General features: G+C 56.7%; 1 protein-coding gene across 1 annotated transcript; it reads left to right on the top strand.

Moving 5' to 3' along the window:
* Positions 1-10,353: 10,353 nt before the first annotated feature.
* Positions 10,354-26,321, top strand: GTPBP6 (GTP binding protein 6 (putative)). Its single transcript, XM_060174050.1, has 10 exons — positions 10,354-10,998; positions 11,813-11,950; positions 12,955-13,025; positions 13,137-13,267; positions 13,462-13,532; positions 17,444-17,602; positions 19,402-19,610; positions 20,257-20,405; positions 25,205-25,357; positions 25,600-26,321. The coding sequence occupies exons 1-10, from the start codon at positions 10,599-10,601 to the stop codon at positions 25,721-25,723; spliced, it is 1,605 nt and encodes a 534-aa protein (XP_060030033.1). The 5' UTR covers positions 10,354-10,598; the 3' UTR covers positions 25,724-26,321.
* Positions 26,322-27,329: the final 1,008 nt, after the last annotated feature.

The raw sequence follows: 27,329 nt of genomic DNA, 5'->3' as shown, positions 1-27,329 counted from the left end.
CCCTGAGCCCAAGGACCGGCACCTGAGCCCCAAGGACCCGCACCTGAGCCCAAGGACCCGCACCTGAGCCCCAAGACCCGCCTCTGAGCCCCAAGGACCCGCAGCTGAGCCCAAGGACCCGCCCCTGAGCCCCAAGGACCCGCCCCTGAGCCCAAAGACCCGCCCCTGAGCCCCCAGGACCCGCCCCTGAGCCCAAAGACCCGCCCTTGAGCCCCAAGGACCCGCCCCAGACCCTAAGGACCCGCCCCTGAGCACCAAGGACCCGCCCCTGAGCCCAAAGACCCGCCCTTGAGCCCCAAGGACCCGCCCCTGACCCTAAGGACCCGCCCCTGAGCCCCAAGGACCCGCACCTGAGCCCCAAGGACCCGCCCCTGAGCCCAAGGACCCGCACCTGAGCCCAAGGACCCGCCCCTGAGCCCAAGGACCCGCACCTGAGCCCCAAGACCCGCCCCTGAGCTCAAAGACCCGCCCCTGAGCCCCAAGGACCCGCCCCTGACCCTAAGGACCCGCACCTGAGCCCAAGGACCCGCACCTGAGCCCCAAGGACCCGCACCTGAGCCCCAAGGACCCGCACCTGAGCCCCGAGACCCGCCTCTGAGCCCCAAGGACCCGCAGCTGAGCCCAAGGACCCGCCCCTGAGCCCCAAGGACCCGCCCCTGAGCCCCAAAGACACGCCCCTGAGCCCCCAGGACCCGCCCCTGAGCCCAAAGACCCGCCCTTGAGCCCCAAGGACCCGCCCCTGACCCTAAGGACCCGCCCCTGAGCCCAAAGACCCGCCCTTGAGCCCCAAGGACCCGCCCCTGACCCTAAGGACCCGCCCCTGAGCCCCAAGGACCCGCCCCTGAGCCCCAAGGACCCGCCCCTGAGCCCCAAGGACCCGCCCCTGAGCCCCAAGGACCCGCCCCTGAGCCCAAGGACCCGCCCCTGAACCCCAATGACCCGCCCCTGAGCCCAAAGACCCGCCCCTGAGCCCCAAGGACCCGCCCCTGACCCTAAGGACCCGCCCCTGAGCACCAAGGACCCGCACCTGAGCCCCAAGGACCTGCACCTGACCCTGAGGACCCGCCCCTGAGCACCAAGGACCCGCCCCTGAGCCCCAAGGACCCGCACCTGACCCTAAGGACCCGCCCCTGAGCCCAAGGACCCGCCCTCACGCCCCTCTGCAACTCCTGCCCTCCTCAGCTTCCTGGAACCCCGCCCAGTGCGCCGCACACCCCAGGGTCTCCAAGTTCATGAAACAGTGGAAACTCCCCCCTTACCGCCCCCAGGTGCCCGCAGGCGTGGGAAGAACCCCCAGGAAGTGGCTGGCTGAGGCTGACCTCGCTGCCCGCCGTGCCAAGACTGGGGGAGCCAGAGCTCAGAACTACCTAGCCAGGGCAGAGCCCCCAGGGGTAAGGGGGCAGCCCCCAACACTGGCCTGAGTGCGGCAGTGCCAACGGGTAAACAGCAGCAGCGCAGGCCCCCAGGCCCCCATTCCTGAGGGGGTCCTGGCCCTCTGCGCGCCATCTTCTGTGGGCTCACTCCTCCCGCCCCAGCACAGTCAGCAGAGGGGGTGGGTAGGGCCGCAGCACCCAGGCTGGCAGTTGTGTCCCTGCTCCCGCTGCGCTGCAGGGAGACTCACGCTGCATTCATGCCAGCAAGCTCTGGGGCCAACCCTCAGCCGGCCAGAGGGGTCTCACAGGCCTGAACACAAGAATCTGGCCAAATTCCTCACCCACGCCTGCTGGGCACACCAGGCGGCCGGTGTCACTCCAGCCCAGGCTCAGGAAGCCCCCTGCAAAGGACGCCGGGGGGGGGGGGGGGCAGACCTGTGGTCCCCTCTCCCTCTCATACTCTCTCCAGGCTGTGCTGTCCCCTCGGCTCATGGGGCCTTGGACACAGGGTCTGTCCGGAGCACAGGGGCTCCACACCAGCAACCCTGCGCCCAGCCTGCAGACCACACCTTCCTCTGGCCGCTGCCCACCTGTCCTTTCTCTTTCTTCCCTCAGCAGCTGTTCTCTCCTTTGTCATCGGATTCCCTGGGCTCAGCTGGTTTGGAGCGGCCAGACTGCTTTTCAGGTGAGCCGGAGTCTGACAGGGAGGGACCCAGCTGTGTGATCTGGAAGAGGGGCTGGTGCAGAGCAGATCTTTCCTGCAGGAGACCCACCAGGGTAGACATTTGTGCTGGATCCCCCTCCAGATGCTCGCTGCACTGCACTCCTCACTTAGGGCCGATGCCTCAGTTTCCTCCTCTGAGGTGGAGGTCCCGAGGTTGTTCTGGGTGTGGGATGTGTGGACACAAGGACAACAGCAGGTCCCTGGAAAACCGTCCCCTGTGCCTGTGCTGTCGGGGCTTGCAGGAGCAGCACTGCAGGAGGGCAGAGGGAGGGCAGCAGCAGACCCACAGCAGGGCCTTTGGCCTTTGGCTGGGCCTGGGGAGAGCCTGGAGGACACGTGCATTGGCCTGTGGGGGCTGAGCTGAGCCGTGCTGGCAGGTGGGCACACGCTGAGCAGAAGACTCCTGCGGCTGGGGCCGAGACCCAGGCCTTTGCGTGGAGAAGCGCACAGAGATTCCTTTAGCCTGTGGGAGCTGTGGATCCACTGTTTGCTTAGTGGCAGGCATGCGTGTGCTGGGAGGACACATCTCAGCACACACAGAGGACGGGAGAAGCCGGCAGGGGGCTGTGGCCTGACCCACAGAGGTGGCAGCAGCACCAGGCAGCAGCTCTGCCTCCAGATCCAGCACAGCATCCACACGGCACTCACACCTCCACAGCACAGTTCTAGAAGTTCAGTTGGAGAGGAGTGCCCCAGAACATGCCCACCTGGGAAGAGCTACACAGAAAAGCGGTCTGGGGGAGTCGGGCGGTAGCACAGCGGGTTAAGTGCAGGTGGTGCAAAGCGCAAGGACCGGTATAAGGATCCCGGTTTGAGCCCCCGGCTCCCCACCTGCAGGGGAGTCGCTTTGCAGGCGGTGAAGCAGGTCTGCAGGTGTCTGTCTTTCTCTCCCCCTCTGTATTCCCCTCCTCTCTCCATTTCTCTGTCCTATCCAACAATGATGACATCAATAACAACAATAACAACTACAACAAGCACAACAACAAGGGTAACAAAATGGGAAAAGTAGTCTCCAGGAGCAGTGGATTCGTAGCGAGCCCCAGCAATAACCCTGAAAGCAAAAAGAAAAAGAAAAGTGGGTCAGGTTGGCCCTGGGCAGACCCCCACAGTCACCTGGAGTGGTAGCCATGGCTCTTGGCCTCCGGCCCACCTGGAGCAGACCCTAAAGGGCCCTGACGTCTGGCCTGCTGTTTCTGGCAGGTTCCTTCTGATGTTCATGGCAAAGGAGTGCGGGCACAGCAGATGGCTTAGGGTGGGGGGCCCAAGGGGTGACCAGCTGGGAGGACGCAGGCCCCTGAGTGGGTAAATGGGCACCACCCTGATCCAGGAGAGGGAGGTGGGGAGGGGGTAGGTGGGAAGGGGGTAGAGAAGGAGAGATGAGGTGGGAAAGGGCAGGTTGAGAGGTAGGTGACAAGTGCTGGAGCTGCTGTGAATCTGGACAAAGGCCTCTCACTGTGGGTCCATATCTGGGACTCCCAGAACAAAGCCTGGGGCCGGGCAGTGGCACACCCAGTGAAGTGTACACAGTACAGTGCACAAGAATCTGGGTTCAAGCCCCTGGTCCCCACCTGTAGGGAGAAAGCTTCACGAGTGGTGGAAGTGGGGCTGCAGGTATCTCTCTGTCTCTCTCCCCTCCTCGCTCAGTTTCTCTTTCTTTCTTTCTTGATAATAAGTAATAAGTAAATAATAATATTAAAGAAACAAAGCAGGCACCCATGCCAAGACTCACTGCTGAGCACCAGCTGACACCACACAGTCCTCACTTTGCTGGTCTCTAGGTGTCTTGCAATTCAAGCAAACCAGTGTGGGGCGCTGGCCAGACACAGCTGGGTTTGCTTGTTGACAGAGAGAAGTGAACTTTGTAAATATAGCTAATACAGGCATGCCTTTAAGAAGCCAGGTCTCGAGTCGGGCGGTAGTGCAGCGGGTTAAGCACACGTGGCGCAAAGCGCAAGGACCGGCGTGGGGATCCTGGATGAGCCCCCCCACCCCACCTGCAGGGGAGTCACTTCACAGGCGGTGAAGCGCGTCTGCAGGTGTCTGTCTTTCTCTCCCCCTCTGTCTTCCCCTCCTCTCTCCATTTCTCTCTGTCCTATCCAACATCAACGACATCAAGAACAATAATAACTACAACAATACAACAAGGGCAACAAAAGGGAAAATAAATAAATATTTTTTTAAAAGTATGAAAAAAAAAGAAGCCAGGTCTCACTGTCCAAAAGAGAAGTCTCATAGGGGAAACTTGCTATAGACATAACAAGGGGTGGGAACTTCACAGTGGAATCTTTGATTTTGAAAATGAGCACCAAAAATACAGTCAAAGTGGGAACAATTTCTCTATTTTCTTTCCCGGAGTATCTGGCTGATTTCTTTTTTGTTTGTTTTGCCTCCAGGGTTATTGCTGGGTCTCTGTGCTGGCACTACTATGAATCCACTGCTCCTGGAGGCCATTGTTCACTGTTATCGGATACATCCTTGCTTAGTACTGTGGGTGCTTAACCTGTGGCAATACTACCTGGTCCTGTTTTCATTTTTAACTAGTATGAATGGACATAAAGTTAGATAAGATGAAGAAACAATGCTGTTAAAAGTCCCCAGATGTTCTTTTATCACTAAAATGTATATAAACAACAAGAAGGACATTGACCCAGTAAAAGAAAACAAAACAGCTCACCAGCATGAGGATAATGCAGGCGGCTCTGTGAAGAGGGGTTGGCACCGTGGACGCTCTGGGCTGCTTGGTGGGATCTGAGGACGCACACAGCGTCAGTGCTGCTGCAGGTCACGAGGAAGAGAAAGAACAGACCCCAGTGATGTGTTTAGGAATGCGGCAGCTCTCTCATGATTGAGAGTGTGGATTCCATCATAAGGAGTGGGATACCCTTCATTGTCACCTGCGGTATTCCACCATTTTTTAGTTAAATAAAGATTTTAAAAATATATTTATTTATTCCATTTTTGTTGCCCTTGTTTTTTTTCTTTATTGTTGTAGTTATTATCATTGTTGTTACTGATGTCGTCGTTATTGGATAGGACAGAGAGAAATGGAGAGAGGAGGGGAAGACAGAGAGGGGGAGAGAAAGATAGACACCTGCAGACCTGCTTCACCACCTGTGAAGTGACTCCCCTGCAGGTGGGGAGCTGGGGGCTCGAACCGGGATTCTCATGCCAGTCCTTGCAAGCGCAGATAGTATGAAGTGCAGGGACCCACACAAGGATCCCAGTTTGAACCCCTGGCACTCCACCTGCAGGAGTGTTGCCTCACAAGGGTGAAGCAGGTCTGCAGATGTGTCTATCTTTCTCCCCCTTTCTCTATCTTCCCCATCCCTCTCAATTTCTCTGTCCTGTGCAATAAAAATGGGAAAAAATGGCCTCCAGGAGCAGTGGATTCGTAGTGCCTGCACTGAGCCCAAGCAATAATCCTAGAGGGAAAAAAGAAGAATGTAATTTGTTAACTGTTTTTAAAAGGACTTGAACATAGATGACCATATTGGTGATGCCGAGTGGAAGCAGAGGGTCGAATGATTGTTGACATTCTATTTTGATCCAAGCAAATTTACAGTTGCTTGCACTAGTAGTCACTACCTGAATGCTACTAATATATATACTAATGCACAAATAGTGTGTACACACACATATATCTATACTAATGCACAAATAGTGTGTACACATGCACATATATACTAATGCACAAATAGTGTGTACACACACATATATATACTAATGCACAAATAGTGTGTACACACACACATATATATACTAATGCACAGTGTGTACACACACATATATATACTAATGCACAAATAGTGTGTACACACACACATATATATACTAATGCACAAATAGTGTGTACACACACACATATATATACTAATGCACAAATAGTGTGTACACACACATATATATACTAATGCACAAATAGTGTGTACACACACATATATATACTAATGCACAAAGTGTGTACACACACATATATACTAATGCACAAATAGTGTGTACACACACACATATATATACTAATGCACAAATAGTGTGTACACACACATATATATACTAATGCACAAAGTGTGTACACACACACATATATACTAATGCACAAATAGTGTGTACACACACACACATATATATACTAATGCACAAATAGTGTGTACACACACACATATATATACTAATGCACAAATAGTGTGTACACACACACACATATATATACTAATGCACAGTGTGTACACACACACATATATATACTAATGCACAAATAGTGTGTACACACACATATATATACTAATGCACAAATAGTGTGTACACACACATATATATACACTAATGCACAAATAGTGTGTACACACATATATATATACACTAATGCACAAATAGTGTGTACACACACATATATACTAATGCAGTGTGTATACACACACACATATATATATACACTAATGCACAAATAGTGTGTACACACACATATATACTAATGCACAGTGTGTACACACACATATATACTAATGCACAAATAGTGTGTACACACACATATATATACTAATGCACAGTGTGTACACACACATATATATATTAATGCACAAATAGTGTGTACACACGCACATATATACTAATGCACAAATAGTGTGTGTACACACACATATATACTAATGCACAAATAGTGTGTACACACACATATATATACTAATGCACAGTGTGTACACACACATATATACTAATGCACAAATAGTGTGTACACACACACATATATACTAATGCACAAATAGTGTGTACACATGCACATATATACTAATGCACAAATAGTGTGTGTACACACACATATATACTAATGCACAAATAGTGTGTACACACACATATATACTAATGCACAAATAGTGTGTACACACACATATATATACTAATGCACAAATAGTGTGTACACACACACATATATACTAATGCACAGTGTGTGTACACACACATATATACTAATGCACAAATAGTGTGTACACACACACATATATACTAATGCACAGTGTGTGTACACACACATATATACTAATGCACAAATAGTGTGTACACACACATATATATATACTAATGCACAAATAGTGTGTACACACACACATACTAATGCAGTGTGCACACACACACATATATACTAATGCACAAATAGTGTGTACACACATACATATATACTAATGCACAAATAGTGTGTACACATACACATATATATACTAATGCACAAATATTGTGTACACACACATATATATACTAATGCACAAATAGTGTGTACACACATATATACTAATGCACAGTGTGTACACACACTATATATACTAATGCACAAATAGTGTGTACACACACACACATATATACTAATGCACAAATATTGTGTACACACACATATATATATACTAATGCACAAATAGTGTGTACACACACTATATATACTAATGCACAAATAGTGTGTACACACACATATATATACTAATGCACAAATAGTGTGCACACACACACACATATATATACACTAATGCACAAATAGTGTGTACACACACACACATATATATACTAATGCACAAATAGTGTGCACACACACACATATATATACACTAATGCACAAATAGTGTGTACACACACACACATATATATACTAATGCACAAATAGTGTGTACACACACACATATATATACTAATGCACAAATAGTGTGTACACACACACATATATACTAATGCACAAATAATGTGTACAGACACACACATATATATACTAATGCCCAAATAGTGTGTACACACACACACATATATATATACTAATGCACAAATAATGTGTACACACACACATATATATATACACTAATGCACAAATAGTGTGTACACACATATACATAAAATTTAGTTATTTTTTATGAAAGAGGAGAATTAGAGCATCTTTCTGGCACATGTGCCAGGGACCAGATTTGGTGCTTCATACTTGAAAGATTTTTTCCACTGCACCACCTCCTGGGCTGCCCAAATTCAAGGCATTTATTATAACACTTGAAGATCTATGTCTAAAGACCAAATGAGAGGAAAGTCCATTAAAAAATCAATGATCAGTCTCAAACATTTTGCAAAGTTGATGAGCCATCAAAACATCAAAAAGTTAAACACATGTAAGTGTGGTGTTTGTTCAAGAAGATCAGGGACAGTGAACATCAGCATTGTGCCATCAGGCTGTGGCCTCACCCCACCCCCTAAGCCACAACAGTCTGGCTAGAACTAGGGAAGGGACAGGAGTGTCATGGCAGGAGTTGTGGGTCCAGCACCACAGACCAGGGTCCTTTTCAGGTTCATGGCGGAGCTGTGGGTCCAGCACCACAGTCCAGGGTCCTTTTCAGGTAACAAGGCCAGAGGTGGGGCCAGGGAAGGTGTAGGAGTTGAGGGGCAGAGGCCCAGGAGAGGATCAAGGAAATACACACTGTGGCAAGAACTGGTGATTGCACAATGGGACTCTATGGGTTCCCAGCAGACTGTCCCCAACCCCAGCAGGGAAGCCATGAAATTGGTCACAGGGCTCTGCAAGTTGAGGCCCCAAGGACTTTGTGCTCTGTTGGCAGAAGCCCAGTGGTCTGAGGGCTGGGCCTCTGGGCTTTGGGGTTGAGGCCATGGACTGCAGGCTGGGAGACCTGGAGCTGCCAGACTAAGACCAGGGTCCTGGGGCCCAAGAGGGGTAGGGGGGTGGAAGTGTGAAGGAAGAAGGGCGCGCTTTCCAGGGATGGGAACTTAGCAACCTAACTAAGCCAGGGGGTGAGACAGCCAGGAAAGGACGGCCACTGAGTCTTTCCGGAGTTGGGGGGTGGACATGGCAGCATGGAATCAGTCACAAGGGACTATAAACCAGTGGCCAATAGTCATGACCGGGATATTAGGAGAAGGTGCTGGGGAGGGAGCTGAAGCTGGACTTTAAGCCAGTCTGGGCTGCTGCAGACTAGGGGACAGAGCCAGGAGACAAGCCACGGCTGAGGAGCTGGGGCTGGGGCCCCAGAGCTCTGCATTCAGGACCTAGGAGCTGCAGGCTAGGTGGGGCCAGTGTGTGAAGATAATCTTGGAAGAGGATGAACCAGGGCAATGGAAACGGGGTGGGCTGAAGGGGGAGAGGGAGGTAGGGGACCGTGTTGTTGGCGAGGAGGGGTGAGGCATGGAGGGCCTGGGGAGGGCAGGAGTGGGTGGCAAAAGGAACAGGCACTGGGAAAGGGAGTTGAGTGGACGCAGGGGTTAGGGAAGGGCACCCCAGATGCATCAGCTGGGCCTGGGGCGGGAGTGAGGCCAGTGTGCAGAGGCCGCAGGATGGGAGGCGGCAGTCCGCAGCAGGGAGAGGCCATCAGTGGCTGGGGCAGGTTAGGAAGCTGGAAGCGGTGAGTGGGCCAGGTGCTGAGTGTTGGCACCGAGCTGGGTGAGGGTCTGGGGGGGGCACCTGGCGGTAAGGGCCTGAGAGTGGTGGCAGGGGGCCTAGGACAGGCTGTGGGGAAGGGATGGATCCTCGCGGCCAGGGGGCAGGAGAGCCAGGAAGGAAGAGTTGCGAGTGCGGTCAGGGTCCTGTGCACCAGACAGCAGCCGAGTGGGAGCGGAGGCCAGAAGGCGGCGTGGCAGCTGGGCTCAGGGAAGGACCTGGAGCTCAGGGCCAGGAGCAAGCGAGCTCAGCCCGAGCCACTGGGTCGGGTACCGGCCCGGCTTCACAGCAGAACCACGCCGGTGCCCCCGGCCCGGGGTGGGGGAGCGCGGGTTCTGTAGTCTCTCTCCCCTCTGGAAAAGGCGGTGTTGACAGCGCACACGCGTGATACCGAGTCTCAGAAGAGAGACCCGCAGTGAGGCCGGGAGAGCGAATCAAGCGGGCCCGAGACGCTTGGCCGGAAGGGTGTCTCGCCCTCCTCTGCGGCTGCTTTCCAGCAGGAAGGGGCTCAGTCCCCACAGGGCTGGCTGAGTCCGGCTCTCCTGGAGCTTACCAACAGCCTTCCATTCAGAAGGTCCAGAGGGAGGGACCCCAGGGTGTGCGTGTCCACCCTGCCCCGCACTTTGAGGCTCCCCCCAGGGAACAGCTGAGCTGAGCTGCCCCCACACCTTGCTCCCTCCCCGCACGGCAGGGCCGGCACCCGGACCTCCCTCCAGAGATGGGCCCCTCAGAGCTGAGCCCCGGCGAGCGTGGAAATGCGGCTGCGGTGCGGGAGGCTGGGGCTCAGTCGGGGTGGGGGGCAGGGCCGCGACCCGCCAGAGCAGCGCAGCGCCGGAGCCAGGGCGGTGCCGAGCCCCGAGCGGGGCAGAGCCAGGACGGTGCCGATACCCGGGCGGTGCCGAGCCAGGACGATGCCGATACCCCTGGCGGTGCCGAGCCAGGGCGGTGCCGAGCGGTGCAGATACCCCGGGCGGTGCAGAGCCAGGACGGTGCCGATACCCCGGGCGGTGCCGAGCCCCGAGAGGGGCAGAGCCAGGGCGGTGCAGATACCCCGGGCCCCGCCCCATGGGCACGTGACGCCACGCGGCCAATGAGGATGTGGCGCCAGAAGCGGAGAGCACGTGACGCTGCACGGCCCAGGAGGAGTCTGCGCCGCGCACGCCGCACCGGCGCAGGCGCAATGTGGCCCCTGCGGGCCGCCGTCCGCCGGGGCCTCTGGCTTTTCCCGCAGCTTCACGGTCCTCTGGTTCCCAGGGCCGCAGCACCCCTGACATCCCGCCTCGGACGCGTGCTCGCCACCTTAGGCCGTAGGGGTTTAGGGGGCCCGGGAGGACATGGCGACGGCCGACAAGACCGGGAGGGAGAGGAAGAGGCGCTGGAAGAGCAGGAGCTGCTGAGAAAGGACCCTCTGCTACCCTCAGGGGCGCATCGCGTGTTCCTGGTTCACCCGGACTTCCAGCGCGGACCAACAAAGCAGCCGCCGGCCCGAGGTGATCTCCGGGAGGGCTGGAAGACCCTAGGACTCCTATAGGCCGAGTGAGAGGCGGGGCTATAGTCCATAGGCGGAGACTAAGTGGGGCGGGGTAACAGGGCTTCATCCTATAGGCCGAGTGAGAGGCGGGGCTAGGTCCCATAGGCGGAGACTAAGTGGGGCGGGGTAACAGGGCTTCATCCTATAGGCCGAGTGAGAGGCGGGGCTAGGTCCCATAGGCGGAGACTAAGTGGGGCGGGGTAACTAGGTTTCATGCTATAGGCTGAGTGGGGCCCGCCCGGAGGTGGGCGTGGCCTCTGGTGGGCGTGGCTCCAGGGCCGGTCCCTTTAGGCCTGGGCTCCCCAAACTGGGTCCCTTGGATCAGAGCCGCAGCCATCAGTGGATGTTCGAATCCTTGCTGTCTGGGAACGCCCCGTCTTGTGTACCTCACTCCGCAAAGGTGTCTCCTCCCACGTACTATTTGATAGAGACAGAAATTGAGAGGGGAGGGGCACAGAGAGGGAGAGAGACAGAGGGCCCCTGCAGCCGTACTTCGCCAGCCGTAAAGCTTCCCCCTGGAGGTGGGGACCAGGGCCTAGAACCCCGGTCCTTGCGCGCTGCAGTGTGTGCGCGCGTGACCAGGTGCGCCCCCGCCCAGTACCCGTGGCCTCCCACTTTTACTGGAAACCCCACCGAGCCCTAAGGCCAGGACAGACCTTCAGAAGGCCCACCGGACAGACCGCCCTCCCCAGGCCCACATCCCGGACAGACCCACCCCTGGGCCCTGCAGCCGTGAAGCGGGCTCCGCTCACGCAGCTCGTCTGTTCCCAAAGCTGAATGGCAGGTGGCGGAGGCCGAGGCCCTGGTGCGCACTCTGGATGGCTGGTCCGTCGTGGAGACAGCGGTGGTGCCTGTAAGGACGCCTGGCAAGAAGCTCATCTTCGGCAAAGGCGCCTTGGAGCAGCTGACTGGTGGGTGTCCTGTCCCCTCCTCCCTGTCCACCTCAGAGACACGGACTGAGGGCTCAGCCTGCTTTTCTGATGAGCCACTCCTAGGAACTTGGATTGGATGCCTCACCTGTGTGGGAACCGGAATGGAGAGCAGGGAGTGTCAGTGCCCTGTGTGCAGCCCCCACCCCCGGACCCCTGCCGTCCACCCCTAGACAACAAACACCCTTGGGCTCGGGACAGAATGAAAGCCTTGGGGTTCTCCCACGTGGGTGCAGGAGATGACACACAACAGCTGTAGTGAGGTGTGTGTGTGTGGTGTTGAAACACAATAGCTCACAGGAATAGGAAGCAGCAAATTGAATCACAGCATTACAGTTACCGGTGTTTCTTTGCTGAGGGAGTCCGGGCTGTGAGTCCTGCTGGCCGCTGTGTCCCCTCTCCACAGGTGAGCTTCCCACCAGCCACCCCAAATGGAGTGAATTTACAGGCGTGAGTGAACGGTCTCTGTTTCCGTGGCTACTTTTGGTGTGCTGCCTCCTCCACCACAAAGGCTGATAACTGCTGGGCTATCTGATAACTCTGAGCTGTTCACTCCCTTCTTTTTTGTGCGCAGCTCTGCGATCGGATGGCCAGTCTGCACCCAGAGTGGCCTGTTTGAGACGGGAACGCTCTAATCTTTATGGCCTTGGGATGGGAAAGCCAGCCCCACTCCCTGTGGAAGGCCTGTGGAATCTAGCCAGCTAACTATTTCTTGCGAACCAAACGGTTGCTCCCACACACAGCCGAGTGCATGCCGCTTCAGAGCCAGTGCGTTGCAAGACGCCCTCCCTCCCTATTGCGAGTCCTGACGGGAGCAAGGCCCCCACAGGCCTGTGGGCTCGTGACACACGCACAGGACGGGTGGCCTGGGCCTTCCACACCCCTCCGCGTTGGTGTGACCTCAGCATGAGCTCAGATCGTGGGTCACCAGTGAGCACACCCCGGCCTGTGGCACTGACCTGGCCTTGTCACCGTTCCTCCCCCAGCGAAGATCAGAGGCTGCATGGGGGCCACAGCTGTCTTCCTGAACGTGGAGAGGCTGGCCACGCCCACCCAGGTACTCCGCCGCGGGCACCGGCCGCAGGCCACGGTGGGGTGGGCGTGCGATGGGGCGGTGTGGGCGTCCTCCCAAAGCACCCAAGGCAGACACTCCTCCCTTGTCTTCTAGAAAGAGCTGGAAGCCACCTGGGGCGTGCAGGTGCTGGACCGATTCACACTGGTGCTGCACATCTTCCGCTGTAATGCCCGTACCCGGGAAGCCCGGCTGCAGGTGGCACTGGCTGAGCTGCCGCTGCTGAGGTGCCCACAGGGCCTGGGGCTGCTCCTCTGTCCTTGCAGGGCCCGGGGCCCTGCCCATAGATTCCCCCCGGGGCCTGGCCCCAGTGTTCTCTCCCCTTGGAGGTGGGGGTGGGGGTTGGGGGCGGGATACTGCCCCCCTCCAGCTCTCCCTGGACTGGGTCTGTCCCAGGCTCTGAGCCGCCCCTGTCCACCAGGTCCAACCTGAGAAGTGATGTTTCCCGCCTGGGTGGACGAGGGGGCAGCTCTCGCTGCATCATGGGGTCAGGTGGGTGTGACCATCTCTTCTGTCTGTGGGTGCGTCCGGACAGATGTCCCCCAAGGGTCTCCCTGGTCAGGGCTGCACAGGGAGTCTGGTCAGGGTTATATTCATTCAAATTAGAAATGAAAGGAGTCTCTTGGGGTGGCTGTGACATAGGACCCCAAACCAGCAACCTTAAGCCCCAAGAAGCATCCCCCCCTTCTGGAGCCCAGAAGTCAGTCATTCGGGGAGGCCTGTCCACGCTTCCTCTCCAGGGTCTGGGGGGGGGCCTCCCTTTCTGCCCCTTGTGGCCTGGGAGGCTCTAGGCGTCCCTGGGCAGGTGGCCCTGTCCCCACAGGGTTTCTGCTGTGTGTCTGTGTCTGTGTAGGCCCCGCACTCCAGGAAGAGTTTGTCCCAGACCCTCCCTGGTTTGCCTCTGCAGAGACTGTTTCCACAGCAGCCTCCCTTCCCAGACTTCTGAATAGGACAGGCACATGTCTTTTAGGGACCACTGCTGAGTTCACTCTGTTTATGTCCTTTCCTTCTGCAGGCGCTAGTTGAGTGCCCTTTCTGCCACTCCCAGCTTTGGGGGGCTCTAGGGAATCCCTCCCCTCCCCTCCCTTCCCCTCCCTGCCTCTTGTCCACAGGACTTCTCTGTGGCTCCTTCCTGGACTTGGGGTAGACTTGTCTTCTTCCTCTTCTTTCTTCTGTCTTCTTTCTTCTTTCTTCTTTCTTCTTTCTTCTTTTCAGTGAGCCTTAAGGAGGTCCCTCATCCTGTCTTGTAAACAGGTAGCTGTTTTTTTTGGTTTTCTTTTATTTTGATAGGACAGACAGAAATTGAGAGGGGAGGGGGAGGGAGAGAAGGAGAGAGAATGAGAGACACTTGCAGACCTGCTTCATTGCTTGTAAAGCTTCCTTCCTGCAGGTAGGGAGCGGGACGTGAACCTGGATCCTTGTGCTGGTCCTTGCTCATTGTACTGTGTGTGCTTGACTGGGTCGCCACTGCCCGGCTCCTCAGGTGCTCTTATATGTCCACACTCTTTTATTTCTAAAGACTTGCTTTTTAAAAAAATATTTAGGGTGTCCAGCGGTAGCATGGCGGGTTAAGCGCACGTCACATGGCGCAAAGCGCAAGGACCGGCTTAAGGATCCCGGTTCGAGCCCCTGGCTCCCCACCTGCAGGGGAATCGCTTCACAGGTGGTGAAGCAGGTCTGCAGGTGTCTGTCTTTCTCTCCCCCTCCTCTCTCCGTTTCTCTCTGTCCTGTCCAACAATGACAGCATCAATAACAATAATAACTACAAGAATAAAACAAGGTCAACAAAAAATAAATAAATATTATTTTAATATTTATTTTCCTTTTTGTTGCCCTTGTTGTAGTTATTATTGTTGTTGATGTCGTCGTTGTTGGATAGGACAGAGAGAAATGGAGAGAGGAGGGGAAAACAGAGAGGAGGAGAGCTGCGGGTGGAGAGCTGGGGGCTCAAACCGGGATCCTTAAGCCGGTCCTTGTGCTTTGCGCCACCTGCGCTTAACCCGCTGCGCTACCGCCCGACTCGCATGTTCACACTCTTAACCTTGTGCTTTTGTGCCCCTAGTCTGTGACTTTTTACTTCAATCCAGTTGCTGTATTCAGTTACCGTATTCATTAGAATTCTGGCTGTGTGGGATCTGGCACCCATTACCATCCAAGTCAGACGTTTTGGCAGGCATCTTAGTCAAGTGGGTATTGAATTCAGAAATGACAGGGATTGCCACAGGCAAGAGGCCCCTGGAGGTCACTGTGAGGACTGTTCTAGGCAGAGAGGCAGAAAGCGTGTCCGCAGACTGGAGACTAGCCCACTACTGCCAGGAGGACTCCTGTGGCCAGGGATCCTCTTAAGAGTCTCGAGGCAGCTGAGGCTTTCCACCTACGAGACCATCTAAACGGGCTTCCTCCTCTTCATGCAGCGAGGTCTCCAGCGCCACTGCTGCTGAGCTGTGCGCTCAGAGTCCGTCTCAGCGAGCAGTCTTCCTGTTTGCGAGCAGACTGGGCTTTGGCGGGAGATAGTGACACACTCACCCTTCCCACACAGGCATCTTGAATGTCTCCTTTGTTCTCTGGAGAGAGTTCAGAAGCTCTTCAAGGCACATGTGCCCTTTTATACTTTGGGCTTGCAGTTTCTTTCTTTTTTTTAATATTTATTTATTTCCTTTTGTTGCCTTATTGCTGTAGTTATTGCTGTTACTGATGTCGTCGTCGTTGGATAGGACAGAGAAATGGAGAGAGGAGGGGAAGACAGAGAGAGGGAGAGAAAGACAGACACCTGCAGACCTGCTTCACCGCCTGTGAAGCGACTCCCCTGCAGGTGGGGAGCCGGGGCTCGAACTGGGATCCTTACACCGGTCCTTGTGCTTTGCGCCACCTGCGCTTAATCCGCTGCACCACCGCCCGACTCCCCCATTGGCTTGCAGTTTCTTTTCTTTTTTTATTGTTGTAGCTATTGTTGATGCCATCCTTGCTGGATAGGACAGAGAGAAATGGAGAGAGGAGGGGAAGACAGAGAGGGGGAGAGAAAGACAGACACCTGCAGACCTGCTTCACCGCCTGACTCCCCTGCAGGTGGGGAGCTTTTCTTTTCTTTTTTTTTTTTAAGACTTTATTTATTAATGAGAAAGATAGATGGAGAGAGAGAGAACCAGACATCACTCTGGCACATGTGCTGCCGGGGATCAAACTCAGGACCTCATGCTTGAGAGTCCAAAGCCTTATCACTGGGCCACCACCCAGACCACAGGCTTGCAGTTTCTATAGTCTTGATCTGTTGCCGTGGGCTGTCCTTGCTGCCTATGATCCTGTAAGGGTAGGCCTGAATGCTACTATTTACATGTGGGGAGTTGTCCCACCAATATCCCTACATTTTAATTAATTTTTTTTTATTATCTTTATTTATTTATTGGATAGAGACAGCCAGAAGTTGAGAGGAAGGGGAAGACAGAGAGGGAAAGAGCCAGACAGATGCCTGCAGCCCTGCTTCACCACTTGCAAAGCTTTCCACCTGCAGGTGGGGACCGGGGGCTCAGACCTGGGTCGTTGAGGACTGTAACGTGTGTGCTCTCAACCAGGTGCACCACCACCTGGCCCCTGCCTACATTTTAAAACAATTATTTTATTTTTTTGCCTCCATGATTATTTCTGGGGCTCGGTACCTGCACCACAAATCCACTGCTCCTGGAGGATATTTTTTCCCTTTTTGTTGTAGCCTTGTTGTAGTTATTGTTATTGATGTCGTTGTTGTTGGATAGGACAGAGAGAAATGGAGAGAGGAAGGGAAGACAGAGAGGGGGAGAGAAAGACAGACACCTGCAGACCTGCTTCACCGCCTGGGAAGCGACTCCCCTGCAGGTGGGGAGCCGGGGGCTTGAACCGGGATCCTTACACCGGTCCTTGCGCTTTGCGCCATGTGCACTACCGCCCGACCCCCTAAAACTGTTATTTATTTGGTGTGTGATTATGGTGAGTTAGAAGATTACAGGATAACAGGGTCTAGTTCCATAGCTCAGAGTCCTGTCCCCACCCTCCACCTCCCAGGGAACCACCAGAATTCTCACAAGGCTCAGAGACACTTTGCTTGCCCTTCTCTCCTCCTCCCTCCCGCAAGTTCATGTGCATGAGTTTTCTAGATTCCACGTGAGTGAAATCGTGGGGTGGGGGTCTTCTATGGGTAGGCAAGTCTTGAGGCAACACTCACTTGCACTGGGTATCTTGGGGTTTCCTGGGAAGATTCATCTTGGGCCTCTCACCACAGTAGAGGGGCCAGAGGACCTCAGGCAGTGTCCGGAGGAGAGGCTGCCTGCCCTGGAAGAGCCCGCAGCTGAAATCTGCAGGGGCTGTCTGGGGGTGTCTGGGCGGCCGGGACCCCAGGCTGTGCCCATAGTGGCTGACCTCCGGGTCTGCAGGGGAGTCCTTCCTGCAGCTGCAGCAGCGGCTCCTGAGGGAGAAGGAGGGGAAGATCCAGAAGGCCCTGGAGAGACTGCGTAGGAAGAGGCAGCTCCTGGGGCGCGAGCGGCAGCGGAGGGAGTTCCCAGTGGTCTCCTTGGTGGGCTACACTAACAGTGGTGAGTGGGACATGGGTGGCCCCACCCCAGTGCTGGTTCAGGAGAGCCCCCAGTACTAGGTCTGACACAGAGTGAAGGCAGACCGGAGTGAGGGGTGTTGTCCCGGGAGGGGATGGACTCCTGTGTGTGAGGAGATGGTGTCCCGAGAGGGGATAGACACCTGTGTTTGAGGGGATGGTGTCCCGGGAGGGGATGGACACCCGTGTGACAGGATGGTGTCCTGAGAGGAGATGGACACCTGTGTGTGAGGGGATGGTGTCCTGAGAGGGGATGGACACCTGTGTGAGAGGGGATGGTGTCCCGGGAGGGGATGGACACCCATGTGAGGGGATGGTGTCTCGGGAGGGGATAGACACCCGTGTGAGGGGATGGTGTCTCGGGAGGGGATGGACACCCGTGTGAGGGGATGGTGTCTCGGGAGGGGATGGACACCCGTGTGAGGGGATGCTGTCCCAGGAGGGGATGGACACCCATGTGAGGGGATGGTGTCCCGGGAGGGGATGGACACCTGTGTGTGAGGGGATGGTGTCCCGGGAGGGGATAGACACCCGTGTGACGGGATGGTGTCTCGGGAGGGGATGGACACCCGTGTGAGGGGATGGTGTCTCGGGATGGACACCCATGTGAGGGGATGGTGTCCCAGGAGGGGATGGACACCTGTGTTTGAGGGGATGGTGTCCCGGGAGGGGATGGACACCCGTGTGACAGGATGGTGTCCTGAGAGGGGATGGATACCCATGTGAGGGGATGGTGTTCCGAGAGGGGATGGACACCTGTGTGTGAGGGGATGGTGTCCCAGGAGGGGATGGACACCCGTGTGACGGGATGGTGTCCTGAGGGGATGGACACCCATGTGAGAGGATGATGTCCTGAGAGGGGATGAACACCGTGTGAGGGGATGGTGTCCTGGGAGGGGATGGACACCCGTGTGATGGGATGGTGTCCTGAGAGGGTATGGACACCCATGTGAGGGGATGGTGTCCTGAGAGGGGATGGATACCTGTGTGTGAGGGGATGGTGTCCTGAGAGGGGATGGACACCTGTGTGTGAGGGGATGGTGTCCCGGGAGGGGATGGACACCCGTGTAACGGGATGGTGTCCTGAGAGGGGATGGACACCCATGTGACGGGATGCTGTCCTGAGAGGGGATGGACACCCATGTGAGGGGATGGTGTCACAGGAGGAGATGGACACCTGTGTGTGAGGGGATGGTGTCCCGGGAGGGGATGGACACCCATGTGACGGGATGCTGTCCTGAGAGGGGATGGACACCCATGTGAGAAGATGATGTCCTGAGAGGGGATGAACACCGTGTGAGGGGATGGTGTCCTGAGAGGGGATGGACAACCATGTGACAGGATGGTGTTCTGAGGGGATGGACACTGTGTGAGGGGATGGTGTCCTGAGAGGGATGGACACTCATGTGACAGGATGGTGTCCTGAGGGGATGGCTTCCCTGTGTGAGGGGATGGTGTCCTGAGAGGGGATGACTTCCCTGTGTGAGGGGATGGTGTCCTGACAGGGGATGGCTTCCCTGTGTGAGGGGATGGTGTCCTGAGAGGGGATGGCTTCCCTGTGTGAGGGGATGATGTCCAGAGAGGCTATGGCTTCCCTGTGTGTGAGGGGATGGTGTCCTGAGAGGGGATGGCTTTCCTGTGTGAGGGGATGATGTCTGGAGAGGGCATGGCTTCCCTGTGTGAGGGGATGGTGTCCTGAGAGGGTCTGTCCTGCATGTCCCCATGTGAGGCCTGTCCTGCATTGTGTGTCCCCCCCCCCCCCCCCCCCCCGTGCTCTTCCAGGGAAAACCACGCTGGTCAGGGCTCTGACAGGTGACTCTGCACTGCGGCCCCGGGACCAGCTGTTTGCAACACTGGACGTGACAGCACATGCGGGGGTGCTGCCCTCCCGCTTGATGGTTCTCTACATGGACACCATCGGCTTCCTGTCCCAGCTGCCCCACAGCCTTATCCAGTCCTTCTCTGCCACCCTACAGGATGTAGCCCAGTCAGTACGTGTGACTCTGGGGACTGAGGTCCACATTTCATCCGCTTCCTGCCATGGCTTGGGGGTGGGACCCAGCCCCACCCTCCCTCAGGGTTGCTGTGGGGACCCAGCTGTCCCCTCCCTCAGGGATGCTGTGGGGACCCAGCTGTCCCCTCCCTCAGGGATGCTGTGGGGACCCAGCTGTCCCCTCCCTCAGGGATGCTGTGGGGACCCAGCTGTCCCCTCCCTCAGGGATGCTGTGGGGACCCAGCTGTCCCCTCCCTCAGGGATGCTGTGGGGACCCAGCTGTCCCCTCCCTCAGGGATGCTGTGGGGACCCAGCTGTCCCCTCCCTCAGGGATGCTGTGGGGACCCAGCTGTCCCCTCCCTCAGGGATGCTGTGGGGACCCAGCTGTCCCCTCCCTCAGGGATGCTGTGGGGACCCAGCTCTCCCCTCCCTCAGGGATGCTGATGGGGAACCCAGCTGTCCCCTCCCTCAGGGATGCTGTGGGGACCCAGCAGTCCCCTCCCTCAGGGATGCTGTGGGAACCCAGCTGTCCCCTCACTTGGATGTGGGGAGGGGCTGAGGTCCTCACCTCATCTGCCTCCTGCACTGGCCCAGGGGTGGAAAGGGGAGCCTGCTGCGGTGTCTCACGTCCCACCTGCTCTCAGGATGTCATCGTGCACGTGAGGGACGTCAGCCACCCTGATACGGAGCTGCAGAAGGCCAGCGTGCTGTCCACCCTGTGTGACCTGTGTCTGCCCAGCCCGCTCCTCGCCTCTGTGCTGGAGGTGCACAACAAGGTGGACCTGGTGCCGGGGTGAGTGCCGCCAGGGCACTCAAGTGAGCGAGCCGGTGTGACTCACCACTGCAGTGCTCCCGGTGCCTGGGGCCTCAACATTGCCCTAATGGAGCTCATCTGTCTGATCTACCTGCCCCTGGGGACCCCAGCCCGTCCACATGGAGCCCCCCCACACACAGTAGGAGCTCATCTGTCTTATGCCCCTGGGGACCCCAGCCCATCCTCACAGGAGCCCTCCCACAGACACAGTAGGGGCTCATCTGTCTGATCTACCTGCCCCTGGGGACCCCAGCCCGTCCACATGGAGCCCCCCACACACAGTAGGAGCTCATCTGTCTTATGCCCCTGGGGACCCCAGCCCATCCTCACAGGAGCCCCCCACACACAGTAGGAGCTCATCTGCCTTATGCCCCTGGGGAACCCAGCCCATCCTCACAGGAGCCCTCCCACAGACAGAGTAGGGGCTCATCTGTCTGATCTACCTGCCCCTGGGGACCCCAGCCCGTCCACATGGAGCCCCCCACACACAGTAGGAGCTCATCTGTCTTATGCCCCTGGGGACCCCAGCCCATCCTCACAGGAGCCCCCCACACACAGTAGGAGCTCATCTGCCTTATGCCCCTGGGGAACCCAGCCCATCCACACAGGAGCCCCCCACACACAGTAGGAGCTCATCTGTCTGATCTACCTGCCCCTGGGGACCCCAGCCCATCCTCACAGGAGCCCCCCACACACAGTAGGAGCTTATCTGACTTATGCCCCTGGGGACCCCAGCCCGTCCACATGGAGCCCCCCCACACATAGTAGGAGCTTATCTGTCTTATACCCATGGGGACCCCAGCCCGTCCACACAGGAGCCCCCCCACACACAGTAGGAGCTTATCTGTATTATACCCATGGGGACCCCAGCCCATCCACATGGAGCCCCCCCACACACAGTGGGGGCTCATCTGTCTTATGCCCCTGGGGACCCCAGCCCATCCTCACAGGAGCCCCCCCCACACAGTAGGAGCTTATCTGTCTTGTGCCCCTGGGGACCCCAGCCCGTCCACATGGAGCCCCCCCACACACAGTGGGGGCTCATCTGTCTTAGGCCCCTGGGGACCCCAGCCCGTCAACATGGAGTACCCACACACAGTAGGGGCTCATCTGTCTGATCTACCTGCCCCTGGGGACACCAGCCCGCCCACATAGGAGCCCCCCCCCCCACAGTAGGAGTTCATCTGTCTGATCTACCTGCCCCTAGGGACCCCAGCCCATCCACATGGTGCCCCCCCCCACACAGTAGGAGCTCATCTGCATTATGCCCCTGGGGACCCCAGCCCGTCCACATGGAGCCTCCCACACACAGTAGGAGCTCATCTGCCTTATGCCCCTGGGAACCCCAGCCTGACTACATGGAGCCCCCCACACACAGTAGGGGCTCAACTGTCTGATCTACCTGCCCCTGGGGACCCCAGCCCATCCACATGGAGCCCCCCCACACAGTAGGAGCTCATCTGTCTGATCTACCTGCCCCTGGGGACCCCAGCCAGACTACATGGAGCCCCCCCCACACAGTAGGGGCTCATGTCAGATCTATCTGCCCCGGGGACCCCAGCCCGTCCACATGGAGCCCCCCACACACAGTAGGGGCTCATCTGTCTGATCTACCTGCCCCTGGGAACCCCAGCCTGTCCACATAGGAGCCCCCCACACACAGTAGGAGCTCATCTGCCTTATGCCCCTGGGGACCCCAGCCGGCCCACACAGGAGCCCCCTACACACAGTAGGGGCTCATCTGTCTGATCTACCTGCCCCTGGGGACCCCAGCCCATCCACATGGAGCCCCCCACACACAGTAGGAGCTCATCTGTCTGATCTACCTGCTCCTGGGGACCCCAGCCCGACTACATGGAGCCCCCCACACACACAGTAGGGGCTCATCTGTGAGATCTATCTGCCCCGGGGACCCCAGCCCGTCCACATGGAGCCCCCCCCCACACAGTAGGGGCTCATCTGTCTGATCTACCTGCCCCTGGGAACCCCAGCCTGTCCACACAGGAGCCCCCCCCCCCACACAGTAGGAGCTCATCTGCCTTATGCTCCTGGGGACCCCAGCCCGCCCACATAGGAGCCCCCCACACACAGTAGGAGCTCATCTGCCTTATGCCCCTGGGAACCCCAGCCCGTCCACATGGAGCCCCCCCACACACAGTAGGAGCTCATCTGCCTTATGCCCCTGGGGACCCCAGCCCGCCCACACAGGAGCCCTGCACACACACAGTAGGAGCTCATCTGCCTTATGCCCCTGGGGACCCCAGCCCAACCACACAGGAGCCCCCCCCACACACAGTAGGAGCTCATCTGTCTGATCTACCTGCCCCTGGGAACCCCAGCCCATCCACATGGTGCCCCCCCACACACAGTAGGGGCTCATCTGCATTATGCCCCTGGGGACCCCAGCCCGTCCACACAGGAGCCTCCCACACACAGTAGGAGCTCATCTGCCTTATGCCCCTGGGGACGCCAGCCTGTCCACATGGAGCCCCCCCCACACACACACAGTAGGAGCTCATCTGTCTGATCTATCTGCCTCTGGGGACCCCAGCCCGACTACATGGAGCCCTCCACACACAGTAGGGGCTCATCTGTCAGATCTACCTGCCCCTGGGAACCCTAGCCTGTCCACACAGGAGCCCCCCACACACAGTAGGAGCTCATCTGCCTTATGCCCCTGGGGACCCCAGCCCGCCCACACAGGAGCCCCGCACACACACAGTAGGAGCTCATCTGTCTTATGCCCCTGGGGAGCCCAGCCCATCCACACAGGAGCCCCCCCCACACAGTAGGAGCTCATCTGTCTGATCTACCTGCCCCTGGGGACCCCAGCCCATCCACATGGTGCCCCCCCACACACAGTAGGAGCTCATCTGCCTTATGCCCCTGGGTACCCCAGCCCGTCCACACTGGAGCCCCCCCCCACACAGTAGGAGCTCATCTGCCTTATGCCCCTGGGGACCCCAGCCCGTCCACATGGAGCCCCCCCCACACACAGTAGGAGCTCATCTGTCTGTTCTACCTGCTTCTGGGGACCCCAGCCCGTCCACATGGAGCCCCCCCCACACACACAGTAGGGGCTCATCTGTCTGATCTACCTGCCTCTGGGGACCCCAGCCCGACTACATGGAGCCCCCCCACACATAGTAGGGGCTCATCTGTCTAATCTACCTGCCCCTGGGGACCCCAGCAACACACAGGAGCCCCCCCACACACAGTAGGAGCTCATCTGATCTACCTGCCCCTGGGGACCCCAGCCCGTCCACATGGAGCCCCCCCACACAGTAGGGGCTCATCTGCATTAAGCCCCTGGGGACCCCAGCCCATCCACATGTAGCCCCCCACACACACAGTAGGGGCTCATCTGTCTGATCTACCTGCCCCTGGGGACCTCAGCCCACCCACACTGGAGCCCCCCCCACACAGTAGGGGCTCATCTGTCTGATCTACCTGCCTCGGGGACCCCAGCCCGCCCACACAGGAGCCCCCCCCCACAGTAGGAGCTCATCTGTATGATCTACCTGCCCCTGGGGACCCCAGCCCGTCCACATGGAGCCCCCTCCACACACAGTAGGAGCTCATCTGTCTGATTTATCTGCCCCTGGGGACCCCAGCCCGCCCACACAGGAGCTCCCGCACACACAGTAGGGGCTCATCTGCATTATGCCCCTGGGGACCCCAGTCCATCCACATGGAGCCCCCCCTCACACAGTAGGGGCTCATCTGTCTGATCTACCTGCCTTTGGGGACCCCAGTCCGACTACATGTAGCCCTCTACACACAGTGGGGGCTCATCTGTCTGATCTACCTGCCTCTGGGGACCCCAGCCCATCCACATGGAGCCCCCCCACACACAGTAGGGGCTCATCTGCATTATGCCCCTGGGAACCCCATCCCGTCCACATGGAGCCCCCCACACACAGTAGGAGCTCATCTGTCTGATCTACCTGCCTCTGGGGACCCCAGACCGTTCACATGGAGCCCCCCCACACAGTAGGAGCTCATCTGTCTGATCTACCTGCCCCTGGGGACGCCAGCCCTTCTACATGGAGCCCCCCCACACAGTAGGGGCTCATCTGTCTGATCTACCTGCCCCTGGGGACCCCAGCCCGACTACATGGAGCCCCCCACACACAGTAGGAGCTCATCTGTCTGATCTACCTGCCCCTGGGGACCCCAGCCCGCCCACACAGGAGCCCCGCCCCCCACAGTAGGGGCTCATCTGCCTTATGCCCCTGGGGACCCCAGCCCGTCCACATGGAGCCCCCCACACACAGTAGGGGCTCATCTGTCTCATCTACCTGCCCCTGGGGACCTCAGCCTGCCCACACAGGAGCCCCCCCCCCACACAGTAGGAGCTCATCTGCCTTATGCCCCTGGGGACCCCAGCCTGCCCACACAGGAGCCCCACACACACAGTAGGAGCTCATCTGCCTCATGCCCCTGGGGACCCCAGCCCATCCTCACAGGAGCCCTCCACACACAGTAGGAGCTCATCTGCATTATGCCCCTGGGGACCCCAGCCTGCCCACACAGGAGCCCCCACAGAGCCTCTTCTGTCTCACCTGCCTGCATCTGGGGGATCCTGTGGACTGCCCCTGTAGCAATAGCTATTTTCTTCCTGATTCCGGGGTGTCTTGATGCAGGGAGGGGCACTGGAGCTCCTCTCATGCCTGTGGTCTGTTGGCCTGTTGTGGGGCTGGGTCTGTCCCTGGGTTCCTGGAGTCACAGCCCCCAGGCAGGCACACCTAGGCTGCACGGGTCCGTGGCCCTTCTAGGTACTGTCCAGTGGACCCTCGTGCCGTGGCTGTGTCGGCGCTCCTGGAACATGGGCTGGAGGACTTAAAGGCCCGGCTGGAAGACGCTGTGCTGACTGCGACAGGGAGGCGTGTGCTCACCCTCAGAGTCCAGCTGCAGGGGCCGCAGCTCAGGTGTGAGGCCAGAGGGAGGCTGGGGGGAGCTCCTTGGCACAGGTGGGAAGGGTGGGAGTGGTGAGTGGCGGAGCCTGGGAGCACCTGTCTGGCACGTTCGTGCTCTCACCTGACAGGTCTCCTCACTTGTTTTCCCACAGTCAGGGTTGTGACCCCCCCCCAAACGGGGTGAGAGCCAGTAGGTAGTTCTGTGAGCACACGGGGACCCTCACACCCCAATAAAGGCACCTCCACCCCCACAGTTGGCTACACACGGAGGCCACAGTGCAGGAAGTGGACGTCCATCCTGAGGCCGCCGTGGCTGATGTCAAGGTCATCATAACCAACTCTGCCTATGGAAAGTTCAGGAAGCTATTTCCAGCGTGAGAGGGCAGTGCCATCTCAGCCCCTGGGCTGTGTGGCCATTGCCTCTGGAGTATCCTCCCACGCTCCCTGAGTGCAGAGGCTGGAGCCCCACCCAAGTCAGAGGGTGCCCTCTGGACCACATGGAGGCTTGGGGTGTCCTGTTGCCAGGGTCCCACAGCTGCACGACAGCCCAGGCCCTGCTGTCTGCAAACCTGCCTGTCCGCCTCCTCCCCAGCCACACCGGCTCATTCTCTGCCCAGCAGTGTGGTCACCAGTTCCCCACAGGAGGCCTCACTTTCTCCCACAGTGCTGTCAGGCCAGGAAATAAATACAAGGTTCCCTGGACACCTGGAAAGTCCTTGACTGCGGTGCATCCTGACTAGCTGACCAGAAAAGAGAGGCCTGATGAATTGGGGGGTGGGGAAGGATGTGTTTAGAAAAGAAATTATTTAATTTATTCTTGCATAGAGAATTCCTGTGTTCTTTTCAATCTAACTTAATCTTTGAAGTAGATTCATGTTCTTTTACTCTATAGAAATCTTAATTTCCCATAAATGTTAAAATGTCGGGGAATTTTTGAAGTCTGTATAAATACAGTCCCTTCACTATTCTGTCTTAATTTGGTTTCTTGTGGTTTCTTCTAGTTCACAATTTATGAAAAGCCTTGATCTAGTTTTCCCACAAGAGTTTCAGACACACATTGTGAAGCATTTACTTCTGCTCTGATATCTTTGATTTAAAATAGTGTCTTTTAGTGCACAACAATTTTGGTTGTTAGGGAACTGTATAGTTTTTTTTTAATTTATTTTTTATTTAAGAAAGGATAAATTAACAAAACCATAGGATAAGAGGGGTAGAGCTCCACACAATTCCCACCACCTAATCTCCATATCCCACCCCCTCCCCTGATAGCTTTCCCATTCTCTATCCCTCTGGGAGCATGGATCCAGGGTCATTGTGGGTTGCAGAAGGTGGAAGGTCTGGCTTCTGTAATTGCTTCCCCGCTGAACATGGGCATTGACTGGTCGGTCCATACTCCCAGTCTGCCTCTCTCTTTCCCTAGTAGTGTGGGTCTCTGGGGAAGCGGAGCTCCAGGACACATTGGTGGGGTCTTCAGTCCAGGGAAGACTGGCCAGCATCCTGATGACATCTGGAACCTGGTGGCTGAAAAGAGAGTTAACATACAAAGCCAAACAAATTGTTGAGCAATCATGGACCCAAAGGTTGAAATAGTGGAGAGGAAGTGTTAGGGAGATACTCACTGCAAACTCTAGTGTACTTCTGCTTTCAGGTATATATTTTGCCCTAGTTTATGGATACCTGTGAACATATGCTCTTATCTCCTGGAACCTGGTGTATATCTAGGTTTTGGGACTTTGTTAGGAAGTGATCCACCTGGCATAGAATTAGAGAATACTATGAAAAGAAAGGTCTCACCCGAGTAATGAAGCTGAAGGGTTGTCATTCCACACCTGAAGTCTCTGCACACAGTCTGAGCTGAAGCATGTTGAGGTGGCAATCGTTGCGTTGATTAGGTTGTGTCAGGATGACTTTTTGGGGGCATAGAGACAGACAGAAATTGAAAGACATAATGCTGAAGCTTCCCTCTGTGCTCAGATTGGGATTG

The sequence above is a fragment of the Erinaceus europaeus genome, chromosome 15 (genome assembly GCF_950295315.1).
Source record: "Erinaceus europaeus chromosome 15, mEriEur2.1, whole genome shotgun sequence".
Classification (NCBI taxonomy): Eukaryota; Metazoa; Chordata; class Mammalia; order Eulipotyphla; family Erinaceidae; genus Erinaceus; species Erinaceus europaeus.
This window is presented reverse-complemented; position numbering and strand designations above follow the sequence as displayed.

Bases quoted from the DNA above. Each gene is read 5' to 3' on its own strand.
- GTPBP6 (XM_060174050.1), top strand. From the start codon at position 10,599: ATGAGGATGTGGCGCCAGAAGCGGAGAGCACGTGACGCTGCACGGCCC. The intron at 13,026-13,136 runs GTACTCCGCCGC...CTTGTCTTCTAG, and splicing joins GGCTGGCCACGCCCACCCAG to AAAGAGCTGGAAGCCACCTG. The intron at 17,603-19,401 runs GTGAGTGGGACA...GTGCTCTTCCAG, and splicing joins GGTGGGCTACACTAACAGTG to GGAAAACCACGCTGGTCAGG.